The following is a 25,966-nucleotide window of genomic DNA, read 5'->3' as shown; positions in this document are numbered from 1 at the left end:
AAATCCAACGGCAATGGTTTAACAGAGTTGGGCTAACTATCCTCCACCAAACGTCTCAGATTCTAAACCGCAAACTAAGATGGCCAAACTCTGTATATTGACTCAATGTTTATCGTGGGTAAAATCTGGGTAAAAGTGGTCTTTAGGTCATGGCTAGTGTTTGTGGGTTCAGTGTGATGGTTTGGAGTAGTAGTCAGCTGTCTTACTTGTTGAGGGAGATCTTCATGGAGGAGCCAGTAGCCCCTCCTCTCTGGATGGCCCCTCCATCTCCAGACTCAGAGTTCGACTTCACATCATCCCACTCATCATCCCACTCATCGTCCTCCGCTCCTACCCACACACACACACACACACACACACACACACACACACACACACACACACACACACACACACACACACCCCCTTAGTAACCAAATACATGGAAGAGAGACCATACAGCATAAAAAGCCTAAAACCGAGATCAGAGAACATGCACTAGACCAGTGGGTTTCAAACCTCTCCTCGAGTACCCCCAGACATTCTTATTCCAGAGCTAGCACACCTGATTCCAATCACTAATCATTAAGCCCTTGATTAGAGAATTAGGTGAGCTACTTCAGGGCTACAACGAAACATCTTGGGTGCCCAATGAGAGGTTTGAAGAACACTGCACTGCACTGCACTACCCCGTGCTATGTTTTGAGAGAAAAATGATAAATATACTGTACAGTATGTATCCAAACAGAAACAACAAACCTATTATATCAGTCTAGATAATCAGTTAGATATATCCTCAAAACCAACCAATTAAGTGTTAAGCTATAAATACTGTGAATAGCTTTCTTGAGAGAAAATACACACAATGCAACACATGCCTGCAATAGAGAAAATAATGTACATTTACTGGTTATACGCATGCCAGACATGTTCTTAAAACAAAAAATAGTCAACACTCGCACAAACAGGGAAACCCTCCCAGCAGGCAATGCATGGTGGGATACCTGACCAGTCAATAAGGTAGGGATATGGATAGATATCTTTGGAAGGAAAAAGAAGAGGCACTTTGTTATTTCGTTTATTCAATCAGTCACTTCTTTACTCAGGATATAAATAGTTTTAAAAACAGGAAGTGAAAAACCAAAGCCAGCAAAAACTCTGCAAAGGCAAGTGATCTCATAACTATCGATGACATCACCCTCCCCTGTTTAAGACCACACCTAGAAAATGCATTGCAAAACACCACTCTTCATGTATGCCAAAGGCTATATTCTTAAAACCCAAAACATAGATAGTAACAATGGATTAAGTTCCTAAAAAGAGGGGGGGAATCATTTCTGGAGACATCTTTCTGCAAGTCTTTTGCGAGAAACTTGCTAAAGTAGGTCTTTACTACAGTATTACTAGCAAATTATTACCAAAGTGTTAAGGTCCATAAAGGGGCCTTTAGTTCCTCTAGAACAGTGACTTACCTGGGCCCTGGTAGGCCTGAGGATGGCTCGGTGCTGTGGAGCCCCAGGGGTCAGGGGCAGCACTCTTGCCTGTAACGGTGCCCTCTGGCTGGGCCGCCCAGTTGTTGGAGGAACCTCCCGTGGTGTCCTGGTTCCATACCGACCACGGGTCTTTACCATTACTCGCCTAGAGGAGCGAGAGAGAGGAGAGAGAAAAATAGGTAGGGGTAGAGGACAGCCTTTTTAACAATCAACCAATACTGGTTTTAAATGACTTGTCAGGGAAAGAAATGACAGGGTATAGAACTTGACTAGATAGACATTTGAATATAAGACTGCTTGAGAAAAATTGACATAAAACATGAAACAAGGAAGAAAAGATGGTGTTCTCACTCCAACCCTTACCTGTCAGACTCCCTCCCCACACATCCCACTCAAAATACAGAGTCAGGCAACACAGTGTGATTGTGTGTTGGATGGTATGGAAGTTGAACCCTGGACTTGAAGGTACAGAGTGTTTCCTCAAGTCACACAAAATGATGCAGAAACATCTCTCTCGCACAATGCCACGCTTATCTAAATAATTGAGAAATTCATGCCTCGTATTCAAGTCCAGCATTGTGACGCACTGCACTGTACCATTCAGATCATGCCAAGGCACGGCAGGATGCAACATGTCACTGTAAGCATTTCTCCCAGTCATTTCCATGGCTGGAGGACTACATGTGGTGAAGGACAACACAAGCAGAACAGACACACATCTCATGCGTTCTACAGTCAGTCAGTCATTCATTCACTGAGACCATAGAAGAATTTTGCATCAAGACAATCCACAGGACAACTGCATGCCATGTGTATGGGGCAGACGTTGGCCATGCCGCAAGCATGTGTGTGTAGATCAGGGCTGTTCCTGGAGAGCTACCCTTCTCTAGGTTTTCACTCAAACCCCAGTTGTAACTGACCTGATTCATCTCATCAACCAGCGAATTATTAGAAGCAGGTGCGCTAGATTAGGGTTGGAGCGAAAAACCTACAGGACGGTAGCTCTCCATGAACAGGGCTGGAGTGAAAACCTACAGGACGGTAGCTCTCCATGAACAGGGCTGGAGTGAAAACCTACAGGATGGTAGCTCTCTATGAACAGGGCTGGAGTGAAAACCTACAGGACGGTACCTCTCCATGAACAGGGCTGGAGTGAAAACCTACAGGACGGTAGCTCTCCAAGAACAGGGCTGGAGTGAAAACCTACAGGACGGTAGCTCTCCAAGATGGGGTTGGAGAGCCCTGTGTGGATGGTGTGTGTGTGTATGTGAGATGTGTGCGCGTTTGGATAGGAAGTTGCTGACCAAACATCTCCATCATAGGCTACTTACAGTAAGCCACAAAACAAACAGAGGGAGAGAGAGTACATTAGAGGACCACAGTGGTGGGGAACACAGGCTCATAGCAGCTGTAGTGTGTTACCACAGAACAAACTGCAGGAGTTCTGACTTATTCTGCTGAATTGTCCAACACTTTGTTTACAACATATAAAAACAATGGTAGAATTGAGACAAATGATTTCTGGCTCTTGCTTGGTGGGAATAGCTTGTTCACTAATCACTGTAATAATTGATTGGTTATAGGGAACCGTGAATGTTGAGATCATTCGTTTGGTGTTTAGTGCTGGTAATAAGAAACATTGATCTATAGCGGTGCATGTTGTATCAGAGATGTGCTGGTAATAAGAAACATTGATCTATAGCGGTGCATGTTGTATCAGAGATGTGCTGATCAAGTTTATTCATCTGTGATGGGAGGCGTGTGTGGAGGTGTAGGGGGTCGGTAGGCTTGATTCGGCCTCTGATTTGGAGGTTCCAGTTAACATTTACCCTTATCAACTGACTCCAGGTCAGTTGTAGTTTGATGGGCAGAAAGTAAGTGGACCCTGGTTTAGGGAGTGGAGTGTAGGAGAGGGTGGGAGTGGTACAATGTAAGATCATGCTCTTGCAGGCTGAGCTGGGGGTGGGTTGCAGGGGGGAAGATTTGAGATGGGAGGTGGGGGACGGGGCCATGTTCGTGCCCCTGACCACCGCTCAGTGCTGGTTACCTCGTCAGGGGAAGAGGAGGAAGGGGGGGCCGGGGTGTCGGGGGTGTCCGGCTGAGGACTACAGGCCCCAACATCCACCTTGAGGGGAGAGAGGGTGACATCATCACAAAGCGCCTGCGAGTGAAGGGTAACCTGGGCAACGCGGACCCCAAGCAGGGGCCACAGTGAAGTAAGAATATTTGATGAGAGACAGTAATTTGATGTTCTGTTGTTGACTCCTCTCTAACTTATAATAGGGGTACCATGTCTTCACAGTTGTATAGCTATCCATTTTCCAAGAAAAATAAATAGCTTGCATCTAGCATACAGTGCCTTGTAAAAGTATTCAGACCCCTTGGATTTATTGTGTTACATAGTGGGATTAAAATGGATTTAATTGTCATATTTTGTCAATAATATACACAAAATACTCTAATGACAAAGTGGATAAGTAAAAAAAAAAATATTCTGAATACAAAACGTAACAACTAAAATATAGTTGTTGCATAAGTGTTCGGTCCCTTTGTTTAGGCAAGTCTAAATTAGTTCAGGAGTCAAATTTGGCTTAACAAATCACATAAAAAGTTACATGGATTCACTTTGCGTTAAATAATAGGATTGGTAGATGGGTAACAAATATAGGGCTGTGGCCGACAACAACATAAAAAATAAAAAAAATCATTGTCACCCGGAAGTAGTCTGTTCTTTCAAACAATCGATTGGTTGAAATTTTAAAACATGTATTTTTGCATATATAGACACACCCAATGTGCCCTCTAAGCTGCACACATGCAAACAGTAGCCCAAGACTGGCCAGAAAAACCAGCACACAGACAGAAGCACAAGATTAAACTTCACTTTCTACAGCAGTGGTCACCAACAGGTCGATCGCGATTGACTGGTCGATCTCCAAGGCATTTCTAGTCGATCGCCAAACATTTCTGTAAAAAAATAAAATAAAGGATAAAGCCTTGTTTTCCTCTTTTTTTTGTATTTGTCTCAGGCTGTTGGCGGTAGGTGCACCCGATTTAGCTTCCCTGCGCCAGGTAGGCGAACTGTTGCCATTTTGAACCATTTCATGTGTCTGAAGGTACAAACTCTGCCTTCCCGGCGTGACCAGAGAGTAAATTAAGTGCACTATAGGCCTACCGCTGGCCAATCGGATGGCTCAGATGACCGTGTCTACAGTAAGGTAGCAGGCATTACAAGAAAGCTATAGCAAAGTTGATACAGTGAGATTTCACAACGTTTAAAACCATGACTAGAGAGAGACTGTTAACGAATATAGCAAAGAGCTGCTGTTTTTATGAGAGAGCTCATGTTTAAGTTCTTACTCAGCACTGTCAACACTTTGTATTCAACACTTTAATAAACCATAAAATGCACGTTCTTCCTATTTCCACTCAGCGCTACAACAAGCACTGCAGCAGTAATGAACGAGTAGGAAAGTGTATCTATAGGATTGCATTATTAACAGCTTGGGTCTTTTTTAATATTGAGGAATATTTCACTTTCTCTGTTCATAGGAGTAACAACATGAATCTGTGGATGAGGCATAAATAATGCGGTGCGACTCGAGTTTCGCCATCAGCTGGAAGACAGTGTGCCTTTTTGGTCAGTGGAGGAAAGGAAGAGTGGAGGGATGTTGAGAAGTGGACCCTCAGTCTGCTGCTCTCTCCCTCTGCGTAGACTTACCATCAGATGCAGGCACCACCAGCCCAGTAAAATTTTAATAAAAAGCGAATTATTTAAATGCTCACTCAGCTGTGCTTCACAAGTAATACAACAACGAATCTATTACTGGTGTGATCATATTAACTTTTTCAAATGTTCTTACGTTACACCTTTATTCTAATATTGAGTGAATAAAGCATTTTCCACTAAGACGCTCGGCCAAATGGAGTTTGCCAAAAGGCACCAAAAGGACTCTCGAACAATGAGAAACAAGATTCTCTGTTCTGATGAAACCAAGATTGAACTATTTGGCCTGAATGCCAAGCATCACATCTGGAGGAAACCAGGCACTGCTCATCACCTGGCCAATACCATCCCTATGGTGAAGCACGGTGGTGGCAGCATCATGCTGTGGGGATGTTTTTCAGCGGCAGGGATTGTGAGATTAGTCAGGATCGAGGGAAAGCTGAACGGAGCTAAGTACAGAGAGATCCTTGATGAAAACCTACTCCAGAGCGCTCAGGACCTCAGACTGGGGAGAATTGTTCACCTTCCAACAGGACAATGACCCTAAGCACACAGCCAAGACAACGCAGGGATGGCTTCGGGACAAGTCTCTGAAATCCTTGAGTGGGCCAGCCAGAGCCCGGACTTGAACCCGATCGAACATCTCTGGAGAGACCTGCAAATAGCTGTGTAGCAATGCTCCCCATCCAACCTGACAGAGCTTGAGAGGATCTGTAGTGACGATTGGGAAAAACTCCCCAAATACAGGGGTGCCAAGCTTGCAGCGTCATACCCAAGAAGACTCGAGGCTGTAATCGATTACAAAGGTCTTTCAACAGAGTACTGAGTAAAAGGTCTGAATACTTATGTAAAAGTGATACTTCAGTTTAATTTGCAAACATTTCTAAAAACCTGTTTTTGCTTTGTCATTATGGGGTATTGTGTGTAGATTGTTTTTTTTCCTCACCAATTGAATCCACTTTAGAATAAAGCTGTAATGTAACAAAATGTGGAAAAAGTGAAGGGGTCTGAATACTTTCTGAATGCACTGTATATGGATCTGTGCTATTTACTTTGAACTGGACTGTGTTTACAGCATGAGCGGTTGAGTAGATGCGCTTGTTTTGAGATCAAAGTGAGAGCTGCATGTAGCCACGTGTGCACATTTTGTTCATATCCTTTGCTAGTTACTGAGTTATTAGCCCAGTTATAGATCATTTGTAGTCAGCAATAGGGGAGTGATAGCTTCCTACAAGAGCACAAAATGTGTACATTTCTAGACAGGTAAAGAGCTTTTTTTTTGTCATAAACAGGAAGTGTTGTATTTTGAGACAGTCTTGAATAAGTTAAGAGGCCAGTAGTCAGAGGGTAGCATAATTTGTCTGATTCTCTGTAATAATGGTATGGGAATAATAATGCATTTTATTTTGTAAAGTGGTTTCTTGCATCACACAACACTTTCAGTCACCTTGTCTGAAGGACAACTGGATAAACAGGTTAATGTCAAGCCCTGCATTCTTTTTTTTTCAAAAGTCTCATGGAATGTAGGCCTACATTGAACACCACACAGTGGCTGCTACTGTAGGCTGAATGATTTCCATGTTAAAATGTTATGGGATGCATTTTCTCCATTATTTTTGATGCTATGCCACTCTGGTAGGCCTACATCATGATGAAATAGCCATGGTCACTGTTAAAACTGTAACTTAAAGCGGGTACAGCCTCAGTGTTCACAGTAAACGTGCACTGGAAGTTGAACAGAATTTTCACAACGTTCAAGTTTGCACTCGGCAGACCTGAAATTTGCTCAGTGCCGGAAAACAATTGAGGGAACATTGGACACACCTAGGGTTGTGGCGGTCACGACATTTGGTCAGCTGGTGATTGTCAAGCAAATAACTGTCGGTCTCACGTTAATTAACGGTCAATTACCAAACACATTTAGCATCTCCTGGCTTCCACACAGCCTGCAAGCCATTTTAAAAAGTACAATAAATCCATGTAATATAGCCTACACCTACACAATAAATCCATGTAATATAGCCTACACCTACACAATAAATCCATGTAATATAGTCTACACCTACACAATAAATCCATGTAATATAGCCTACACCTACACAAAAATCCATGTAATATAGCCTACACCTACACAATAAATCCATGTAATATAGCCTACACCTTCACAATAAATCCATGTAATATAGCCTACACCTACACAATAAATCCATGTAACATAGTCTACACCACCACAATAAATCCATGTAATATAGCCTACACCTACACAAAAATCCATGTAATATAGCCTACACCTACACAATAAATCCATGTAACATAGTCTACACCACCACAATAAATCCATGTAATATAGCCTACACCTACACAAGAAATCCATGTAATATAGTCTACACCTACACAATAAATCCATGTAATATAGTCTACACCTACACAATAAATCCATGTAATATAGTCTACACCACCACAATAAATCCATGTAACATAGTCTACACCTTCACAATAAATCCATGTAATATAGCCTACACCTTCACAATAAATCCATGTAATATAGCCTACACCCACACAATAAATCCATGTAATATAGCCTACACCTACACAATACATCCATGTAATATAGCCTACACCTTCACAATAAATCAATGTAATATAGTCTACACCTACACAATAAATCCATTATTTATTTTAGACAGTTCTAAAGAAGCATGATATGACGAAAATGTAGTCTAATTCAGAAGAAAAGAATAGCATACTCTGAGTTGTCCTTATGTTAGGTCTTGATGTGGGCTACACTAGTTCATTTAGCAGACAAGATTTGCTTATAATTCCGTTGCAATATTTTATAGTATGAAGAATACAATTGAACAAAGCGGAATAAAATATAAATATTTTCTCCAAACGATTTGAGGGAGTGCGCATATGCGCCTATTCTGTGTTGAGGTGTTAACAAAGAAATAGGTACTCCTATATGCTTAATATAGAGTTATTAATGTAACTTTAGTTGTTCTACAAACGTTGGGCTATATTTTAAAAAATATAAAAAAACATTGTAAGGCTGCATGATTAGACGAATGATGATTTGAAAAAAGTTGCTTGAAAGGCATGAGCTCTGCTTTGTTTTTTTGAACAGGCTTTTTGTGCAGGCTGTACACACCACAATAGTCTCTCATTCACAATTTGACAAACACATAATAATGCCTCGAATTTCACAGCAGCATCCCTTTTGTGGCCGTAATGCATCCTAAAAAAATACATGCCTTTTGTGGCCCGGAGTGCTGCGTTGTTCCCTTCTCCCTGAGTGTGATGCGCAATCCGATGTGCCTCTCACTCATATGGCTCTCAGTCACTTGATCAGGTCTTTCTCACAGGCTACAAGTGAAGGCAGACACATCGGGAACGCAACTACGCACGTCCTTATCCAATTCCGAGGTGCATATTGAAAATAATAGAATAACTGCCCTCATTTACTTTGTCAGCCAACAAGATGAGTAGGCCTAACGAACGGCAAAAGCACTAGCCTATGTCAATCTACTATCCCCCATAGCACAAAAGTCGACCTATTCTATTTTGTGTAATAAATAAATATTCCAAACATAGTATTAGACAGTTGTGGGATGCGATAGATCCCACATTAATATAACCAATAGCATCAAAAAAATGTTTTATGCAATGTGGCTAATGCAACGGATCAGAACATTTAGCTTAAAATGTTGATAAACTATTAGGCTAATTCTTCACATTAAAAGCGCAGCAATGCGCACATGGTAGTAGGCTATAAGTGCAAATTTTCCATTAGCGGGAAAACACCATTATCAAAAGTGACCGCAAAATGCAAATATGCATGTAATGCTTTTATTATAAAAGGTGCATTTTTATGCTGAAAATTATTTTCCCCAAACTTGAAACTCACACGTTAGGCTCTACACCCCTTGTAAAGCAGATTAACGTGCATCATTTTAAGAAGTTATTTGGCCACTTTAGTTGTGATACAAACCTTTAAAACATTTGGCCTGTGGGCTAGGCTTCATGAGGTTTGTGACTATGATTAGAAAAAGTCGCAAAAAAAAGGCATTGATTCTTATGCTGGGCATCATTTACAAGTGATAATATATCATATCAGTAATAGGCTAATATTGTCACCCATCAGACTATTCTTGATTTAATATTGTCTTTACATATACTAAATAATACATGTGTGACATTTGTTTTGATATAGAATAGACCATTATCACGCACAGGGGTAGCGGGAAAAAAATACATGTCATCTATGCACTAAAAAAGCGAATGGAGGACGCTTTTCCCCCATGTTTTATTTGATTTTCTATTCCATTTGCATTGATGTCAGAGTGATTAGAGGGCCAATAGAGTGCTGAGTACCAGGCAGTTAGCAAGTTTGAAGGGCTACTAATGACCATCAGCAGTATCAGAGCTTGGAGAAGCCTAATTACCATGACTAAATGGTCATGTGGAATTTGACTGCCTTCATGACTTGTGACCGCCGGTGTGGCGGTAACAGTCACCACAACAGCCCTAAACACACCCTTTGTGTTTTAATAAAATCAACTATAAATTCACATTGAGCTTGTCTGACACTTTAAGGCCACTGTTTGATGAAATAAGACACAAATGACTAAAGAGGGAGCCAGAGATTAAGATAACCAGAAGAAAAAAAATCTTAGCCTGACCCGACCATCCTCTTCCCGCTCCTACTGGCTTTTGCAGATTCTGCCGTGACTGCAACCTTTCTCATGTGGAATGCCAATTTATCTTACCATTTAGTACCATGCCAACTACGTAAAAATAGCCTACAAAGCCAACAAATAAACCATTGCAGCCTGCAGGTAGAAAATATTTGGATAAAAATAAATATCCTAAGGGAGAGAGCTGGAAAGATTTTTTAAATACTTTGAGGAACTATTGTCATTCTCAATGGATGTAAAAACAGACTTCGCTTGTTTGCTGTTTGAGGTGAGGAAAACATTACTTTGAGAAGCTCCACAGCTCATTACTGGTGGTTTGTTAAGCCAATCAGAATTACTATCAGATCCCCAAATTGGCACATTTATATGCCTACATTAGTGCGCAGGCCAGGTAGCCTATAGGCCTAGTTCTATGGGTAATCAACATTGACAGGAGCACTCCAAACAAAAGACAATGACTAAATTGACAACTTGTAAGTGGAATGAAATGAACCAAAAAGTGTTTCTCACAAGTGTAGCATAGGTTGTGCACTCTGGAAACAACATGTCCACTCCGACAATGCGAATAGCAAAAGACTGGAATAGTATATTGAGTGCATAATTGGCGGGAGAGAGTGCATTCTGGACAGAGATGTGCATCTTAGCCACACTACCCTTCTTCTTGGACTGTACCATCCCCACGGCCTCTGCAATCGATTAGTTCACCTAGATGGGTGCGTGTCTAGTAAGACAAGTGTGTAGTATGCCATAAAAAATAAAAAATAAAAATAATATACATTTGCTACTGCTCGACAAAAAAAGAAATCTTGGCCGACCAACAGCGTATCAACCAAACAAATGGACCAGTCGACTTATTGGGGTCAGCATGCATTCAGTTGTACAACTAACTAGGTATCCCCCTTTCTCTTAACAAATCAGACATTGAATATCTCGTTAAGCATGGTCTATTTAAGTGATAATGCCCTCGAATATGGTGTTTGGAGGATATATTGGCCTGGTGGTTGATAAGCCCGAGACAAAGTCGAGGGCTGGCAAACCGTGCCAATATATCCTCTAAACACCATCTTCGAGGGCATTATCACTTTTATACAATGGTTTACCAACATTTTCAAATAATGACTGACATATTTTCATTAAAAACGTTATTTTTATGAATTTATTCATACTATTTCATCCTTCAACAAGATATAGTCCCGAAACAAATCTAGGGTTGCTACCCAAGCCGGCTGGTCGTTCGTTCTATTTGTTTGGTTGCCAGAGACATGACCCAGTCTTTCAGTCTTTTTGTTCTGTATCTATGGACGCGACCCAGTTGTTCGTTCTAAATGTTCCATTGCCATACTGGCTGGCAATGTTCTTATCCCTTGCTTGCTAGCTAGCCAAATTACGGCTAATTTACAGTCACATCAAACAATGCAGACAGATTAACAACAGTAGCTGCATTTGTTTAAGCTGTTTTCAAGTGACATTTATTGGGATACATCCATAAAAATGAGCTAATGAGGCACGACTTCGCCTGGCATAGAAAATATGCTCTCTCGTTATTCAGAGGAGCTAGCCAACAACACACCTAAACACAATAACTTCAAACTGAAGCTGGAAAGACCGCAAACTAGCTGACCTTCGTTTATGTTCTACCTTTTATCAATTGACATTTCTTTGTATATATCCATAAATATGATGCCAGCTTATTCATGATTTCGACTGGCTGAGAAACACTGCCTGCTTGTGTCTCGTTTCTTCTCCCGACACGTTTATTACTATGGAACAGCTGGAGATCGAATTGGAATATTGAAACAATGTTGCAAATGGCAGAGAGACAGACAGCAAGGTTATACAAATCTCTGCTGTTGAAAACTAAATGTTAGTCTAAAAGAAATGTGAGATAATGTCTAGATACTTTTTATAGTGGAAATCAAGTTTATAAATTGCCTGGCTGGGATGATGAGACACTGGATTGCGCAGTCAGATGGAAAAGTAAATAGGCATTTTAAAGTCATAGATTTAGGTGGTAACTTGTGGAATAGACACCGTCTGGAATGTGGTTTTAACCAATCAGCATTCAGTATTAGAACCACCCGTTGTATAATTAATAATTATGCTGTGCATTATGTATTAAACCACCCAGACACCTCAAAGATAGTCATCCTTCTGAACTGAGCTGCAGGACAGGAAGGAAACTGCTCAGGGAATGATACCATGAGGCCATTGGTGATTTTAAAACAGATACAACGTTCAATGACTGATGGGAGAAACCTGAGGATGGATCAACATTGTAATAACTCCACAATAAATGACCTAAATGACAGAATGAAAAGAAGAACACAAACATACAAAATAAATATATTCCAAAACATGCATATTGTATGCAACAAGGCACTAAAGTAATACTGGAAAAAAAACATGGCAAAAGAATACACGTTTTGGCCTTTGGGCAAATCCAACACCACACATCACTGAGTAACTGCCTCCTCATTTTCAAGCATGGTGGTGGCTGCATCATGGTATGAGTATGCTTGACATCAGCAAATACTGGGGAGTTTTTCCAGGATTAAAATAAACGGGATGGAGCTAAGCACAGGCATAATCCTAAAGCAAAACCTGCTTCAGTCTGCTTTCCACTAGACACTGGGAGAGGTCACCTTTCAGCAGGACAATAACCTACAACACAAGGCCAAATCTACACAGGAGTTACTTACCAAGAAGTCAGTGAATGTTCCTACTGTAAGTGGCCAAGTTTTTACTTAAATCTGCTAGAAATACTATGGCAAGACCTGAAAATTGCTGTCTAGCCATGATCCCCAACAGCATGACAGAGCTTGAAGAATTTTAAAAGAATAATAGGCAAATATTGCACAATCCAGGTGTGCAAAGCTCTTAGAGACTTACCAAAGGAGACTCAAAGCTGTAATTGCTGCCAAAGGTGATTCTAACATGTATGGGCTCAGGGAGCTGAATAGTTATGCAATGACTATATTTTAGTTATTTTATTAATTTACAAAAAATATATATAATTCTTCTTCCACTTTGACAGGAGTATTTTGTGTAGATTATTGACAACAACATGGAAATTAAATAAATGTTAATCCAACTTTGTAACAAAATTAAATCCAAGAGATGTGAATACTTTTGCAAGGCACTGTAGTTCCCATTCACTCATACTGACATTCTATTGTATTTTTCAATACATACACAATCACACAATGTAACCCCTGTCTTTTGTTGAGTCCTAGACCAATATCTAAAAACAGGGATAATTTAAAACCCACAACCGTGCAGAAATAGTCACAGCAGCTGCTCTTGCTTCGTCATTTCAGAGGTTCGGATGGGTAGAATAATATTCATTAGATTAATAAAAGACTGAGGTCATCCCTCAATTCTGCATTCTGCTATCTTTTTCACTCAAAACATCACACCACCATGGGATCGTTGGGAGCAGTGCATTGTGGTCTAGCTGGCACAGAGGCCACTGTAGCAGGGAGGGACTAGTATAGAGTGATAAGAATTGTAAGGGGTGAGTCACATGTAAAAGCAGAGGAGAAGAGACAAGGGAAGTATGATATAAAGAAGTATTGTGACAAAAACCCAGAGGCAGACAGAGACATGAGGTTACACCATAATTATGATGATTTAAAAGACATTAGCTCCTATTTGAAATTAAATATTTTCTCACTGTGGATAAACATGTCATTACTTCTTCTGTGTGCTACCTGGTTCTGAGTGGTGTTGTTGGCTGGTGCAGCGAAGGCGTCAAAGAACGATAGGTCTGGGGCGTGGGCAGCTACTGGGGCAGCTACATGTCCTACATTTCCCCCTCCTCCTGGGAGCTGCAGACAGAAGAGAAGCGACAAAGGAGAGAGACAAAGAGAGACAGAGAGAGAGAGAGAGAGAGAGAGAGAGACAAACATATTTACAAACAACCACATTTTACACCCTCAAGTTCTAAGCTCAAGTTATGGTTGATTTATAGAAGGTTGAGTGGCTAACCACCTGGGAGGCCACTGAAATGGTATAGTGAAACTAATTGAGTAGCCATACACTGATAAACAAAAACAAATCCTAACTAACTCTTTAGACTCAGCAGAAGTAGCCCTGTTTTGTATACACCTCCCCCCAGAATGTAGCCTGGTGTACGGAGATAGATACCACTTGCTTTAGAGACACAGTGAACTTTAGTCCTGCTGTTTTCACTGAAGAGAACAATAACAGCATGTGGATATCAGTTGTCAATGGGAATATTATGATCCTGTGTGGAACCAAAACTGTCTAGGACAGCTGGGGAGGTAACTAAGGGTCAAATAGCTGGTGGGAGTCTGCCCAATAGTAACAAACACGCACTTCCATCTTGTGAATAAAGAAAGTAAGCACTGAGCAGTTAGGGTGATGTGTTTTTACTGGTCCTCCAAATACACACACACACACACACACACACACACACACACACACACACACACACACACACACACACACACACACACACACACACACACACACACACACACACACACACACACACACACAGCGTGATCTGTTAATGCTGTGACTACTCGGTGCTGTTTGGAGTAAGACTAAACTGTTTAGCAGACCTCTCCTCTCTCTGCCATCGACTGACTGGACAGAACTCACATCTCTGTCTTGGCTTTAAGAAGACCACAGAGTGACTCACCCTATACTGAGGTTGATTCTGGATCACAGAAACACACCACTCAGAAGGGTCCCTACACCACTGCATTACATAAACATAGTGATACAACCCCCAGTCCTGAAGGAGGTATATCCTGTCCTGGTTTCCTAAAAACAGAGAAACTTGGCGAGTGCTGCCTTTTCCTTGACCCCCTTCCACAACCCTGAGCCCATTCCCATTGAAAATCCCAGTAACACTACACAAGCTGCTTATCCATGTGTAGTAACACTGGAGTTAAACTACTAACAGGTTCAGGCTACAAGGTGATTGCAGCTGGTAAAAAAAAAAAAAAGTAAATTATACATAGAAGATTTTAAAAACAGTGAAACAATATATGAGAAGGAATAAGACATTGATATAAAGTGTAAATGAAGCCAGTTCCATCAACAACACTCCAAGCCACTCCCTAACCTCAATGTAGTCTTCTGGCACTAGTCCAACCTCTCCTCTGGAATTCTGTGCTTCTATCCAGCCTCCTCCAACACCCTGAAACAAAACACACCAATAAGAGAGACTGTGATTGGCTTTGTGAGAAGTGGGTTTCATGATGTGATTGGCTGATGACAGATTTGATGATGATACAGTTACAGTCACTGCAGTGACCTTTGAACTGCCGTCCCCACATGATAACAGTGACATCACGTTGGCTCATACTACAGAGAGGAGCTTTTATTGTCTATGTGATCATGTGAGATTTTGATCATGTGACTTTACAGGGCTGATGTAATTCCAACAGGACACAGAATATAGGTGAGCCAGCAAAACATGATATTTTTATACTCACATAAATGCACACAGAACTGATGATGTGCGTAGTGTGGTGTCAGGGGGAAAGATGAGAGAAAGTTAGATGGGGGGGTAAGAGCCCGCACGAGAGAAAGGGGGTTCGAGAGAAAAAGATACTGTATGAGGACAAAAATAGAGACAGATGGAGAGATATGTGGAAGAGAAAGAGAGCGATAGAAAAAGAGATGGGTAACGATATGTATAGAAAGAGAGAAACGGGGTAATGAAGGGGGGGTCAGTCACGTGCTCACCTGATTGGTGATAGTGACTGTCTCTCCCTCTCTCACGGTCAGCTCGTTGTTTCCAGGCTCAGCAGTGAAGTCATACAAAACCTGTACCTGAGAGAAACACAACAAGAGTCAACACAATCAGGGCCAGGGCAATCAGGCCAAACACAGACACACATCCTCGTTTATCTGCTGAGGAGTGGAGTGAGGAAATCTCTACCTCAAACAAGCTGAACTAGTTCTGCTGCCAAGGACTTCTGCTGTGCTGACTCGACCTCAGCACCTGTATATACATCTCAAACACAGAGCCCTGATAGGCCCATTCCGACGGCCTTAACTCACCCTAGTGACTCAGTCCACTAGACCAGTGGTTCTCAAACTGTGGGGGTTTATATACTTACTCTTGAAAGTTGTAATAGTAGAATGCACAAGGTGCAATTTCTAAATTGGGTAGTGCATCATCACTTCCTCTTGTCATGTCAGTCATTGCATACTTATATATTTATAACTTGTCAGAAATGTCCAGATCAACTAGCCCATGTTAATGTTATTTAGCTATGATTTTTTGCCCATAGATTGTTGTAATGTTTGTGTCACTCAAATGTCACTTGAATACACATTAGACTTGGCAAAATGTGCAGAATTAGCTTAAAAATGTAAACATTTTCTATGCACCCCATGACAAAATGTACAGAATTAAAGGAAATAAGCTTTAAACCTGCTAAATGTTCTCTCTGCCAACAAGAGGGGTGTGAACAGTTTGTGAGATAAACAGAGCTTGTGCCCATAGAAATAAGCGCGTGTGCAGGGGGGATCTGACAGTGGGAACAGTGCTCTTGACAAGGGGCTCCTTCGAGAAACAGTAACCCCCCCCAATTCCCTCTACGCCTCTCTAAGAGGGAAGTGAGAAAGAAACAAGTGATCATATCACTCCAAGATTAACCTCTTTCACTTCTTCACTGACGCTGTTTTTAGACAGCTCAGCTTGACCTCTGCACAGATTGGTCTATTGGTAACCCCAAGGCTACAGCAGTAACTACAAAGAACGTTGTAGCATTTCAGTATGAAAGGCCTCTGGGAGAGTTAGGAAGCCATAGCTAGGGCCAAGAGTTATTCTTGGTTAGGTCACATGGTCAGGGAAACCTCCTGGCCTATGCTATGTACAGAAGATAAAAGAGGGGATGAGAGTCTCGGACAGAAGAGGGAATGCTATTGTCATAATGGTGTAGAATTCACAGAGCTACGTCAGTGCTTGGGCAGCTAGCGTATCGCTTAGACAGACTAAGGAAATGTCTGTGGGCAATTCCACGGTAACGGAATTAGACTTTGACTCAGTTTTTTCACTTTAAAATGTACTAAAAAAAAACTTAAAAAAACCAAACATTGATTCCAAAGTTCAACAACTTAATAACTTCCACAGAAAATGTTAGAAAAACGAATTTAGTGGAAGAACTGTGCCAACGCAAACTTTGGTAATGGAATTACGGTAAAATCTCCATCAGGTTTTAATGGGACCAGATTTTTGATGTACTCTAAATTAAGATTCAAAGATGTCTGCAGAAAGAATGATGTGTCAGCAATGACATGGCACCTTGAGTAAAAAAAAAATATATTTTGGTTATTGAACTACAGTAAGTGAAGTGGATTTACACCCTGCAACAGAATTACGGTAACGGAATTACATCATGGGTCCCTGATCTGTAACTTTGGACATCACAGCCCAGTGCAGCGGAGCACAGTAGAGTGCAGTACAACACAGCACAGCAGAGTAGGGTAGAGTTCAGTACAGTAGAGCATAGTTCAATACAGTCCAATATACTGTACTATACCACATTGGACTGTACTCTACTGTGCTCTACTCACTATACTGTATTGCTGTGCCCTACTCACTATTGTACAGTACTGTAATGTACTCAGTACTGTATTTGACAGTGCTCTACTGACAGTATTGTACTCAATACTGTACTCTACTCACTGTACTGTCCAAACTGGTGAAACATATAGTACCAGTCAAAAGTTTGGACACACCTACTCATTCAAGGGTTTTTCTTTATTTTTACTATATTCTACATTGTAGAATAATAGTGAAGACATCAAAACTATGAATTGACACATGGAATCATGTTATTTATTTAACCTTTATTTAAAAAGGCAAGTCAGTTAAGAACTAATTCTTATTTACAATGACCCTAACAACCCTGGGCCAATTGTGTGACACCCTATGGGACTCCCAATCCCAGCCGGTTGTGATACAGCCTGGAATCGAACCAGGGTCTGTAGTGACACCCACATGTAGTAAACAAAAAAAGTGTTACATGAAAATATATTTGAGATTCTTCAAAGTAGCCACCCTTTGCCCTGATGACAGCTTTGCACACTCTTAACCAGCTTCACCTGGAATGCTTTTCCAACAGTCTTGAAGGAGTTCCCACATATGCTGAGCACTTGTTGGCTGCTTTTCCTTCACTCTGCAGTCCAACTCATTCCAAAGTATCTCAATTGGGTTGAGGTCAGGTGATTGTGGAGGCCAGGTCATCTGATGCAGCGCTCCATCACCCTCCTTCTTGGTCAAATAGCCCGTACATAGCCTGGAGGTGTGTTGGGTCATTGTCCTGTTGAAAAACAAATGATAGTCCCACTAAGTGCAAACCAGATGGGATGTCGTATTGCTGCAGAATGCTTTGGAGCCATGCTGGTTACGTGTGCCTTGAATTCTAAATAAATCACTGACAGTGTCACCAGCAAAGTACCCTCACACCTCCTCCACCATGCTTCACGGTGGGAAGCACACATGCAGAGATCCTCCGTTCACCTACTCTGCGTCTCACAAAGACACAGTGGTTGGAACCCAAATTTGAGATTTTTTAGTCATCAGACCAAAGGACATATTTCTACCGGTCTAATGTCCATTGATAATGTTTCTTTGCTCAAGCAAGTATCTTCTTATTGCTGTCCTTTAGCAGTGGTTTCTTCGCAGCAATTCGACCATGAAGGCCTGATTCACACAGGCTCCTCTGAACAGTTGATGTTGAGACGTGTCTGTTACTCTGTGAAGCATTTATTTGGGCTGCAATTTCTGAGGCTGGTAACTCTAACAAACGTATCCTCTGCAGCAGAGGTAATTCTGGGTCTTCCTTTCCTGTGGTGGTCCTCATGAGAGCCAGTTTTATCATTGCGCTTGAAAGCTTTTTGCGACTGCACTTGAAGAAACGTTCAAAGTTCTTGAAATGATCCGGATTGACTGACCTTCATGTCTTAAAGTAATGATGGACTGTCATTTCTCTTTGCTTATTTGAGCTGTTCTTTCCATAATATGGACTTGGTATTTTACCAAATAGGGCTATCTTCTGTATACCACCCCTAACTTGTCACAACACAACTGTTGGCTCAAACGCATTAAGGAAAGAAATTCCACAAATTAACAAGGCACACTTAATTGAAATGCATTCCAGGTGACTACCTCATGAAGCTGGTTGAGAGAATACCAAGAGTGTGCAAAGGGTGGCTACTTTGAAGAATCTCAAATATATAATATGTTTTGATTTGTTTAACAGTTTTTTGGTTACTACATGATTCCAGGTGTTATTTCATAGTTGATGTCGTCACTATTATTCTACAATGTAGAAAATAGTACAAATTAAATAAAAACCCTTGAATGAGTAGGTGTGTCCAGACTTTCGACTGGTGCTGTATTTGAGACTCTTCAAAGAAAACAATTATGAGCTGAACAGTATGCCAATGGAAGGGAGGACAGTACAGGTAACCCAACTGTGGTTTGTGACTATTATGATTTCCCATTGTAGCAAATTCAGTTGCAGTAATTCCGTTACTGATTTTTTGGTAATTCCGTTAACAATTTAGTAATGAATCACTTAATAATTCAAACAAAGAGGAGTAAAATTATCAGTAAAATTTCTATAACTAATTGGTAGGTCTACTATTACAGTACCTTCATTAAGTCTTCCTACCTCTTGACTTGATTCCACATTTTGTTGTGTTACAGCCTGAACTCAAAATTGATTACATTTGAGTTTTTCACCAATATACACACACAATAGCCCATAATGACAAAGTGAAAACATGTTTTAAAAAATGTTAGCAAATGTATTGAAGATGAAATACATAATATCTAATTCACATAAGCATGCACAGCCGAGGCAATACTTTGTAGAAGCACCTTTGGTAGCGATTACAGTTGTTAGTCTTTCTGGGTAAGTCTCTAATAGCTTTCAATACCTGGATTGTGCAACATTTCCCATTACTATTTTCAAAATTCTTCAAGCTCATTCAAATTGGTTGCTGGTCATTGCTAGACAACCATTTATGTCTTGCAATAGATTTTCAAGTAGATTTAAGGAAAATCTGTAACTCGGCCACTCAGGAACATTCACTCTATTCTTGGTAAGCAACTCCAGTGTAGATTTGGCGCACATCTCCCAGTGTCTGGTGGAAAGCACCCTGAACCAGGCTTTCCTATAGGATTTTGCCTGTGCTGAGCTCCCTTCTGTTTCTTTTTTATCCTGAAACCCTCCCCAGTCCTAAACAATTACAAGCATACCCATAACATGATGCAGCCACCACTATGCTTGAAAATATGGAGAGTGGTACTTGGATTTGCCACAAAACATTACTTTGTATTCTGGACAAAAAGTGAATAGCTTTTTACACCTTTTTTACAATTTTACTTTAGTGCCCTGTTGCAAACAGGATGCATGTTTTGGAATATTTTTATTCTGTACAGGCTTCCTTCTTTTCACACTGTGAATTAGGTTACTATTGTGGAATAACTACAATATTGTCTAGCCATCCTCAGTTTTCGGCTATCACAGTCATTAAACCCTGTAACTGTTTTAAAGTCACCATTGACCTCATAGTGAAATCCCTGAGCGGTTTCCTTCCTGTCCAGCAACTGAATTAGGAATGATGCCTGCATCGTTGTAGTGACTGGGTGTATTGATACACCATCCAAAGTGTAATTAATAACTTCACCATGCTCAAAGGGATATTCAATGTTAGATTGTTTATTTATCTATCAATAGTTGCCCTTCTTTGTGAGGCATTGGAAAACTTCCCTGGTTTTGTGTAGGCCGGTGACAAAAAAAAAATCTAAATTTTATCAATTTTACATTCAGAATGTGTAACAACAAAATGTGAAAAAAGTCAAGGGGTGTGAATACTTTCTGAAGACACTGTATTTGTTACTTCTATGAACTTTCATTATTGTCCCTCTTCATAAGGACATGAAATTAGAAAATATTTTAAAGATACTGTATGTGGGTTTTTGGTAACGGAATTTAAAGGCACAAGGCAATAGGTCTTGAATTTACAGAAGGTAAGGAATTTCTCAAAAACAAAATATAAGTGTTGATAATAGTTGACAGCGGTCTTTATCTATTTCTGATACCCTTTAAGACTTTCTGGTAGATGTTTTCTAAGACCCATTTTCCATCTGTTTATCCAGAAATCAAAGCCTTTACTTATTCCTCATTTTTAGGATGGAAAATGGTTGAAAACCGTATCTATGCCTTCATTTCCCATAAATATATACTTTCATTTGACACCCAATTTGATATGCTCCTATGAATTTCACATGTTGGTGCTCATGGGTCCTTTTCGATGGAAATGCCCCTGTGTCTCGGTCTGTCTGTCTGTTTAGCACCTTCAGCCTCTGAATAGAGGTCTATTTTAATGTTAGCCTCCCAGCCAACTTCCACGAGAAGACGGGGGATAGAGAGGGAGAGGAAGAAAGAATGATACCGTAGACAGAGTGAGTCAGTCAGTTTTGTCAGCAATGCAAGTTGTCAGAAGACTTTTGGCTGCTCTTTAGCTCAGTGTCTGGATCTACAGTTAGGCTACACACTGAAGCTGATGGAAGAGAATAGCGTTGGTTAATACAACATTCCTAATGATTCATAGAATGGATTACAATGAGACGAGAGGGTGGAAGCAAATAGCCAACATTCTTTGGAATGTCTGGACAGACCATAAAAAGGAATGCAGAACTTAGGCCATATAATAGGATCTATTTGATGTGGCCTTCGTGTAGCCTACATCCTCTTGCTGATGATAAAAGTACAGGAATGGCTGACATGTTTCAGTTGAATACTCCATAGAAAGGCGGAACCAAATAGTCAAGATTCCTTAGAATGTGAAATCAATTTCAATTCTGTCCTTCAAACGCTACCCCAAAAGGAAGGACGCAGTCTCAAGAGAAATCACCAAAGATGAACTCAAAAGACAGCATGTTTTATACAACGTACACCTCCATAGAGTTCTAGGATGCTCCATTATAGAATGTTAGAGGAGGAAGCCAGTCCATTTCATGCCTAGCCTCATCGTAGCATTTTGCACATAATAATAACAGCTATAGATTACCTAGTACCCTGCATAGTGCAATGTTAGTAGCTTGGTACCTTAGTTATCTTTAGTGGGCTTTTATGTGTATCAATAAGCGTTTAACATTTTCACCCTCTGCCACAAAGTTCTGTGCTCAAAGCACTACACTTCCCAGAGTTCTTAGCGTAAAGAAATGACCCGCACTGGAAGGGTAATAAAATGTCACAAGACACTTTTTAATTATACATATTTTCCATGTTTATATAAAAAGCGTTCATAAGCCATTTTGAAGTACGAACAACAGAGAAAATAACATGTCTTCTCCCCTGTCTTAATACCGGGGAAATAGTTCACAAATGTAACACATTTCGAGGTGAGCGCCAGACTGAAAATAGAACTCTCCCAGCCCTGATATTCTCCTTCTCCGACTAACTCTGGTGCTAAAATAACTTCAAATGGATAGATCGCCAGCTTTCAGAAAAAAACACTTCTGTAAAGATGTCATCCTACCTTGTTTGCCATTGTCGGTGCATTAATCTATCATTACAAAACGGGCCAAGGTTTTCGTGGGTTACAAATCCTCAGCCAGACATTTCCTCGCAGCTCAACTGGGCGAAAACAAGGTACTTCTTGGGGCGAGTCGTCGCAGAACAAATTTTAATACATCACTAAATACAAGATGCCCTTTAACCTCAAACCTGAGAGAGACAGCTAAAATGGTTGAGTGCGAAAAAAATCCGCGACAGTCAATCCCAATTGAGTATATCCAGTCAACACAAATTTGACATTTCTTTATAGCGGGTAAATAGCTGAATTGACTCCAGAGCCCGGGGAGCAAGATTCCTGTAGCCTACCGGTAGTAAGAAACCGGAAAGATAGTGGGCTCTGTCCAATGGTTCTCTCAAGACAAGCAGGCCCATAGGCTATGTATATGACAAGTTAGTTGTGTGAGTTTGCAGATCCAGGTCAGGACTCTCCTATCACTAGTAGCCTTGGCCTAGCTAAAAAACAATAATAATAATCAAACGTATAATAATACTAACAACAACAATAATAGTAAGGCCTAATAATAACATAATACTAGCGCTACTACTACGTCTACTTCTAATAATAATAATTTATTTTAATACATTTAGGTATGTTGTCTTTTATTTTGAAATTGTATTTATCATACAGAAGGATCAGTGAATAGCATTAATTGTATGTCAAATTAGATTCAAATAAGAATTGGTTAGTGCCATGATGTTTCAATATAATAATTTAATTGTTACAATGTATCCTTGTGAAAAAGTTTTGACAGTTTGACAGCACATGACATAAAGGTGTGAAGGGCGCTGTTCAAAAGAGGACTAATAAAATCCAATGTCGCCATCTGCTGGACAGAAGTATGGTTAAAGGTCCATAGGCCTAATGAATTTACAGTGTCAGTCCAGTAGAAACCCATTCAAATTGTTTTAAGGTTGACACAGGCGTTTCTTCCTTCCTAGATGAGTTTGCTCAGGAGTTTGTCCCACTGTTTAAAATGATTTTGAGTAATAGTTATAGGTAGATTCTGGAAATGTAATACAAATCTTGGGAGGAAAGTAATTTAATAGTTGAAGTTATTCCTGTTAGAACAAAGGTTCTAGCGATGAACGTAGCCTTAATATGCTTTTGGGAAACTGAGCCCAGTTCAGTTTATGCTTGGTGATGCCACGGGGCGGCTCAACGTTGAGCCCAGTTCAGTTTATGCTTGGTGATGCCACGGGGCGGCTCAACGTTGAGCCCAGTTCAGTTTATGCTTGGTGATGCCACGGGGCGGCTCAACGTTGAGCCCAGTTCAGTTTATGCTTGGTGATGCCACGGGGCGGCTCAACGTTGAGCCCAGTTCAGTTTATGCTTGGTGATGCCACGGGGCGGCCCTATCCTCACTCCTTCCAATGTGTGTGATATGATGAAATACGTGCCCCTTGTTATTGTACTGTTTGGAGAAATGTAAGCACTAAATAATAATATATATACAGTATATATATTTGTTGCCCTACGTTATATCCCTTTGATACCCATGTCATCAGTTTGATAATGTGAATTACTCCTTTGTTATGTTTATCCTGGCAGTCTCCTGGGTTGGATGTTATATGTTAAGCCAATTCCCCATAGTCACCTGGCACTACTTTGTCATGTCTGCACTTCTATGTTATGTGTTGATAAAGTTTCCCTTTTGTATCTTCCGTCCAGATCATCACATCCTTGTTATCCACATCCTATCTCCAAGGCCTTACAAGCCACCACTCCTAAAACATCCTTCCTAACCTTCCCACCGGCCTTACAAGCCCTACAAAACCTCCATTCCAAACCCTCTCCCAACGTGCCTCTGTTCGTTCCTGTGTTCAAGTGTGTTTGTGTAATAAATACCCCTAAACCTGGATTCCTGCTCAATCTCCTCATTTGCATTCTGACCAATGTGCTATGGTGGAAACAACAGTCCTGAAACTAGCTTACAGTCTGTCCTTGCCCTAGTCCTTTTCTTCACTACTACTATTTGGATAGATAGGAGGTGGAGGATAAAGGTAGATAATGTCTACAGTATCTAATTCTATCGTTGCAAGTCATTACTTGGCACTGATTCTCCTCATAGGCAGTACTAATATGAGTTTGACCTAAATGTAATGTTACTGTATGAATTGCATCCCGATTCCCCACCTTATTCCCAAAGCACACTTTCTTGTACAGATTTAGCAAAGCAATGCTGGAAACTATCCTATGCTTTTAAATCCATGACGAGGAGTGTGCAAATGCACACTTCAGGAGAAGGGTGGAGAAGAGCCCTTGTAGTTGAAGCCTACAGTGCTCTCTCAACCACCTTCTATGCCTAGTCCTGTAGCTGAAGCCTACAGCAAAATATTCTGGATGTAAATGCTACTCTACAGCATGGTAGTGTTCAGGTTATTGTAGTCCCATCCTCCACCACAGTTCTTGTGACATTTTGTTTGCAAATAAAGTTTCTGTTTGCATACAGTAGTAAATATTGTCAATTGTCAACACTACAGTAGTGAGTTATTATATCTCACAGGGGACAATACCAGAGACTCTGTAAGGGGACTTATCTATGATATGGACTGTAATCAATCTGATTCTTCTGAATTTCTGTTGTCTAAAGGGTACAAAACATTTTTGGGGAAGAAAAGCCTTTCCTATATTCACTTCTTTGCTCCAGTCCAGACCTTACATTGTGCTTTTCAACTCATCTATTTTGTGATCTTACCCTTTGTAAACTATGAGAAGGGAGTGGTTCACCTGACTAACGTCAAAGATCTGTAGGCCTATATAATGACGAGATGTTTATGTCTCCGCCCTAACAATGGGAATCATTGGGAATCATGTCCCAAAAGCGGGAAGGCAGGGAACAAGCCCATAGGTCCAAAATAAGCCCATAGAAACACATTGGGCTTATTTTGGACAGATCTTTTCAAAAGTGAAACCTCTTGCTTCGCCTCTTCCTCTCTGCTAACGTCATTGTTATGTGCAGGCAAACCACAGCAGCTTTTCCAGCAGACTGCCCCCTCCTGCCTTCCAGATGCTGCTGACCAAGCTGCCCCCCATCAGCCAGGTGAGGATGCTCTCCCATGGGAAGCAAGGGCTAGAGTGGCACCAAAATGGCAGAAAAATGCCTTAGTGCCCTAAACACCTTCTTCCAATGGTCTGCACTTGTTAACTAATGTTAACTAGCTCTAGCTAGCCAGTCAGTGGCGCAGACAAGTTGAAACTCATTTAGTTTCACGCTATCCCATAAAATGTGACATTGCTAACCATGTATCAATCAGACAATAACATTTGAAAGTTTATTGGGAAGTTAAATGAATAAGTTAGACACTCACCTGACAACTTTGGTAGGTACATAGATCACTTCATTTACATTTCCAACAGATTTTTCTTCTCCCCTGACTGGTCGTCAACGGTTACTGGTCTTGAAACACATGTGTACTTCTGGTAAACTGTTTGCCACTTGTGGCAATACATATTGTTGCCACATTTTTGCCACAGATTGAAACAGAATCTCG

The 25,966-nt window shown here is 40.8% G+C and overlaps 1 protein-coding gene across 2 annotated transcripts in view; it reads right to left on the bottom strand.

The window, feature by feature from the left end:
* Positions 1-22,799, bottom strand: part of snx9b (sorting nexin 9b) — a 29,740-nt gene extending 6,941 nt beyond the window's left edge. The window contains exons 1-6 of one of the 2 annotated variants that reach the window (XM_038962266.1): positions 22,437-22,799; positions 15,615-15,701; positions 14,989-15,063; positions 13,604-13,720; positions 1,452-1,617; positions 207-330 (exon numbers count right to left, since the gene is read on the bottom strand). In XM_038962266.1, coding sequence (XP_038818194.1) covers positions 207-330; positions 1,452-1,617; positions 13,604-13,720; positions 14,989-15,063; positions 15,615-15,701; positions 22,437-22,448 — 581 coding nt within the window. In that variant the 5' untranslated portion in view covers positions 22,449-22,799. The remainder of the gene's footprint in view (positions 1-206; positions 331-1,451; positions 1,618-13,603; positions 13,721-14,988; positions 15,064-15,614; positions 15,702-22,436) is intronic. The other variant, XM_038962267.1, reaches the window with a different exon arrangement.
* Positions 22,800-25,966: the final 3,167 nt, after the last annotated feature.

Source organism: Salvelinus namaycush, chromosome 24, assembly GCF_016432855.1.
Source record: "Salvelinus namaycush isolate Seneca chromosome 24, SaNama_1.0, whole genome shotgun sequence".
NCBI lineage: Eukaryota > Metazoa > Chordata > Actinopteri > Salmoniformes > Salmonidae > Salvelinus > Salvelinus namaycush.
Note: the sequence above shows the minus strand (reverse complement) of the source record. Positions and strands in the feature narration are given on the sequence as shown.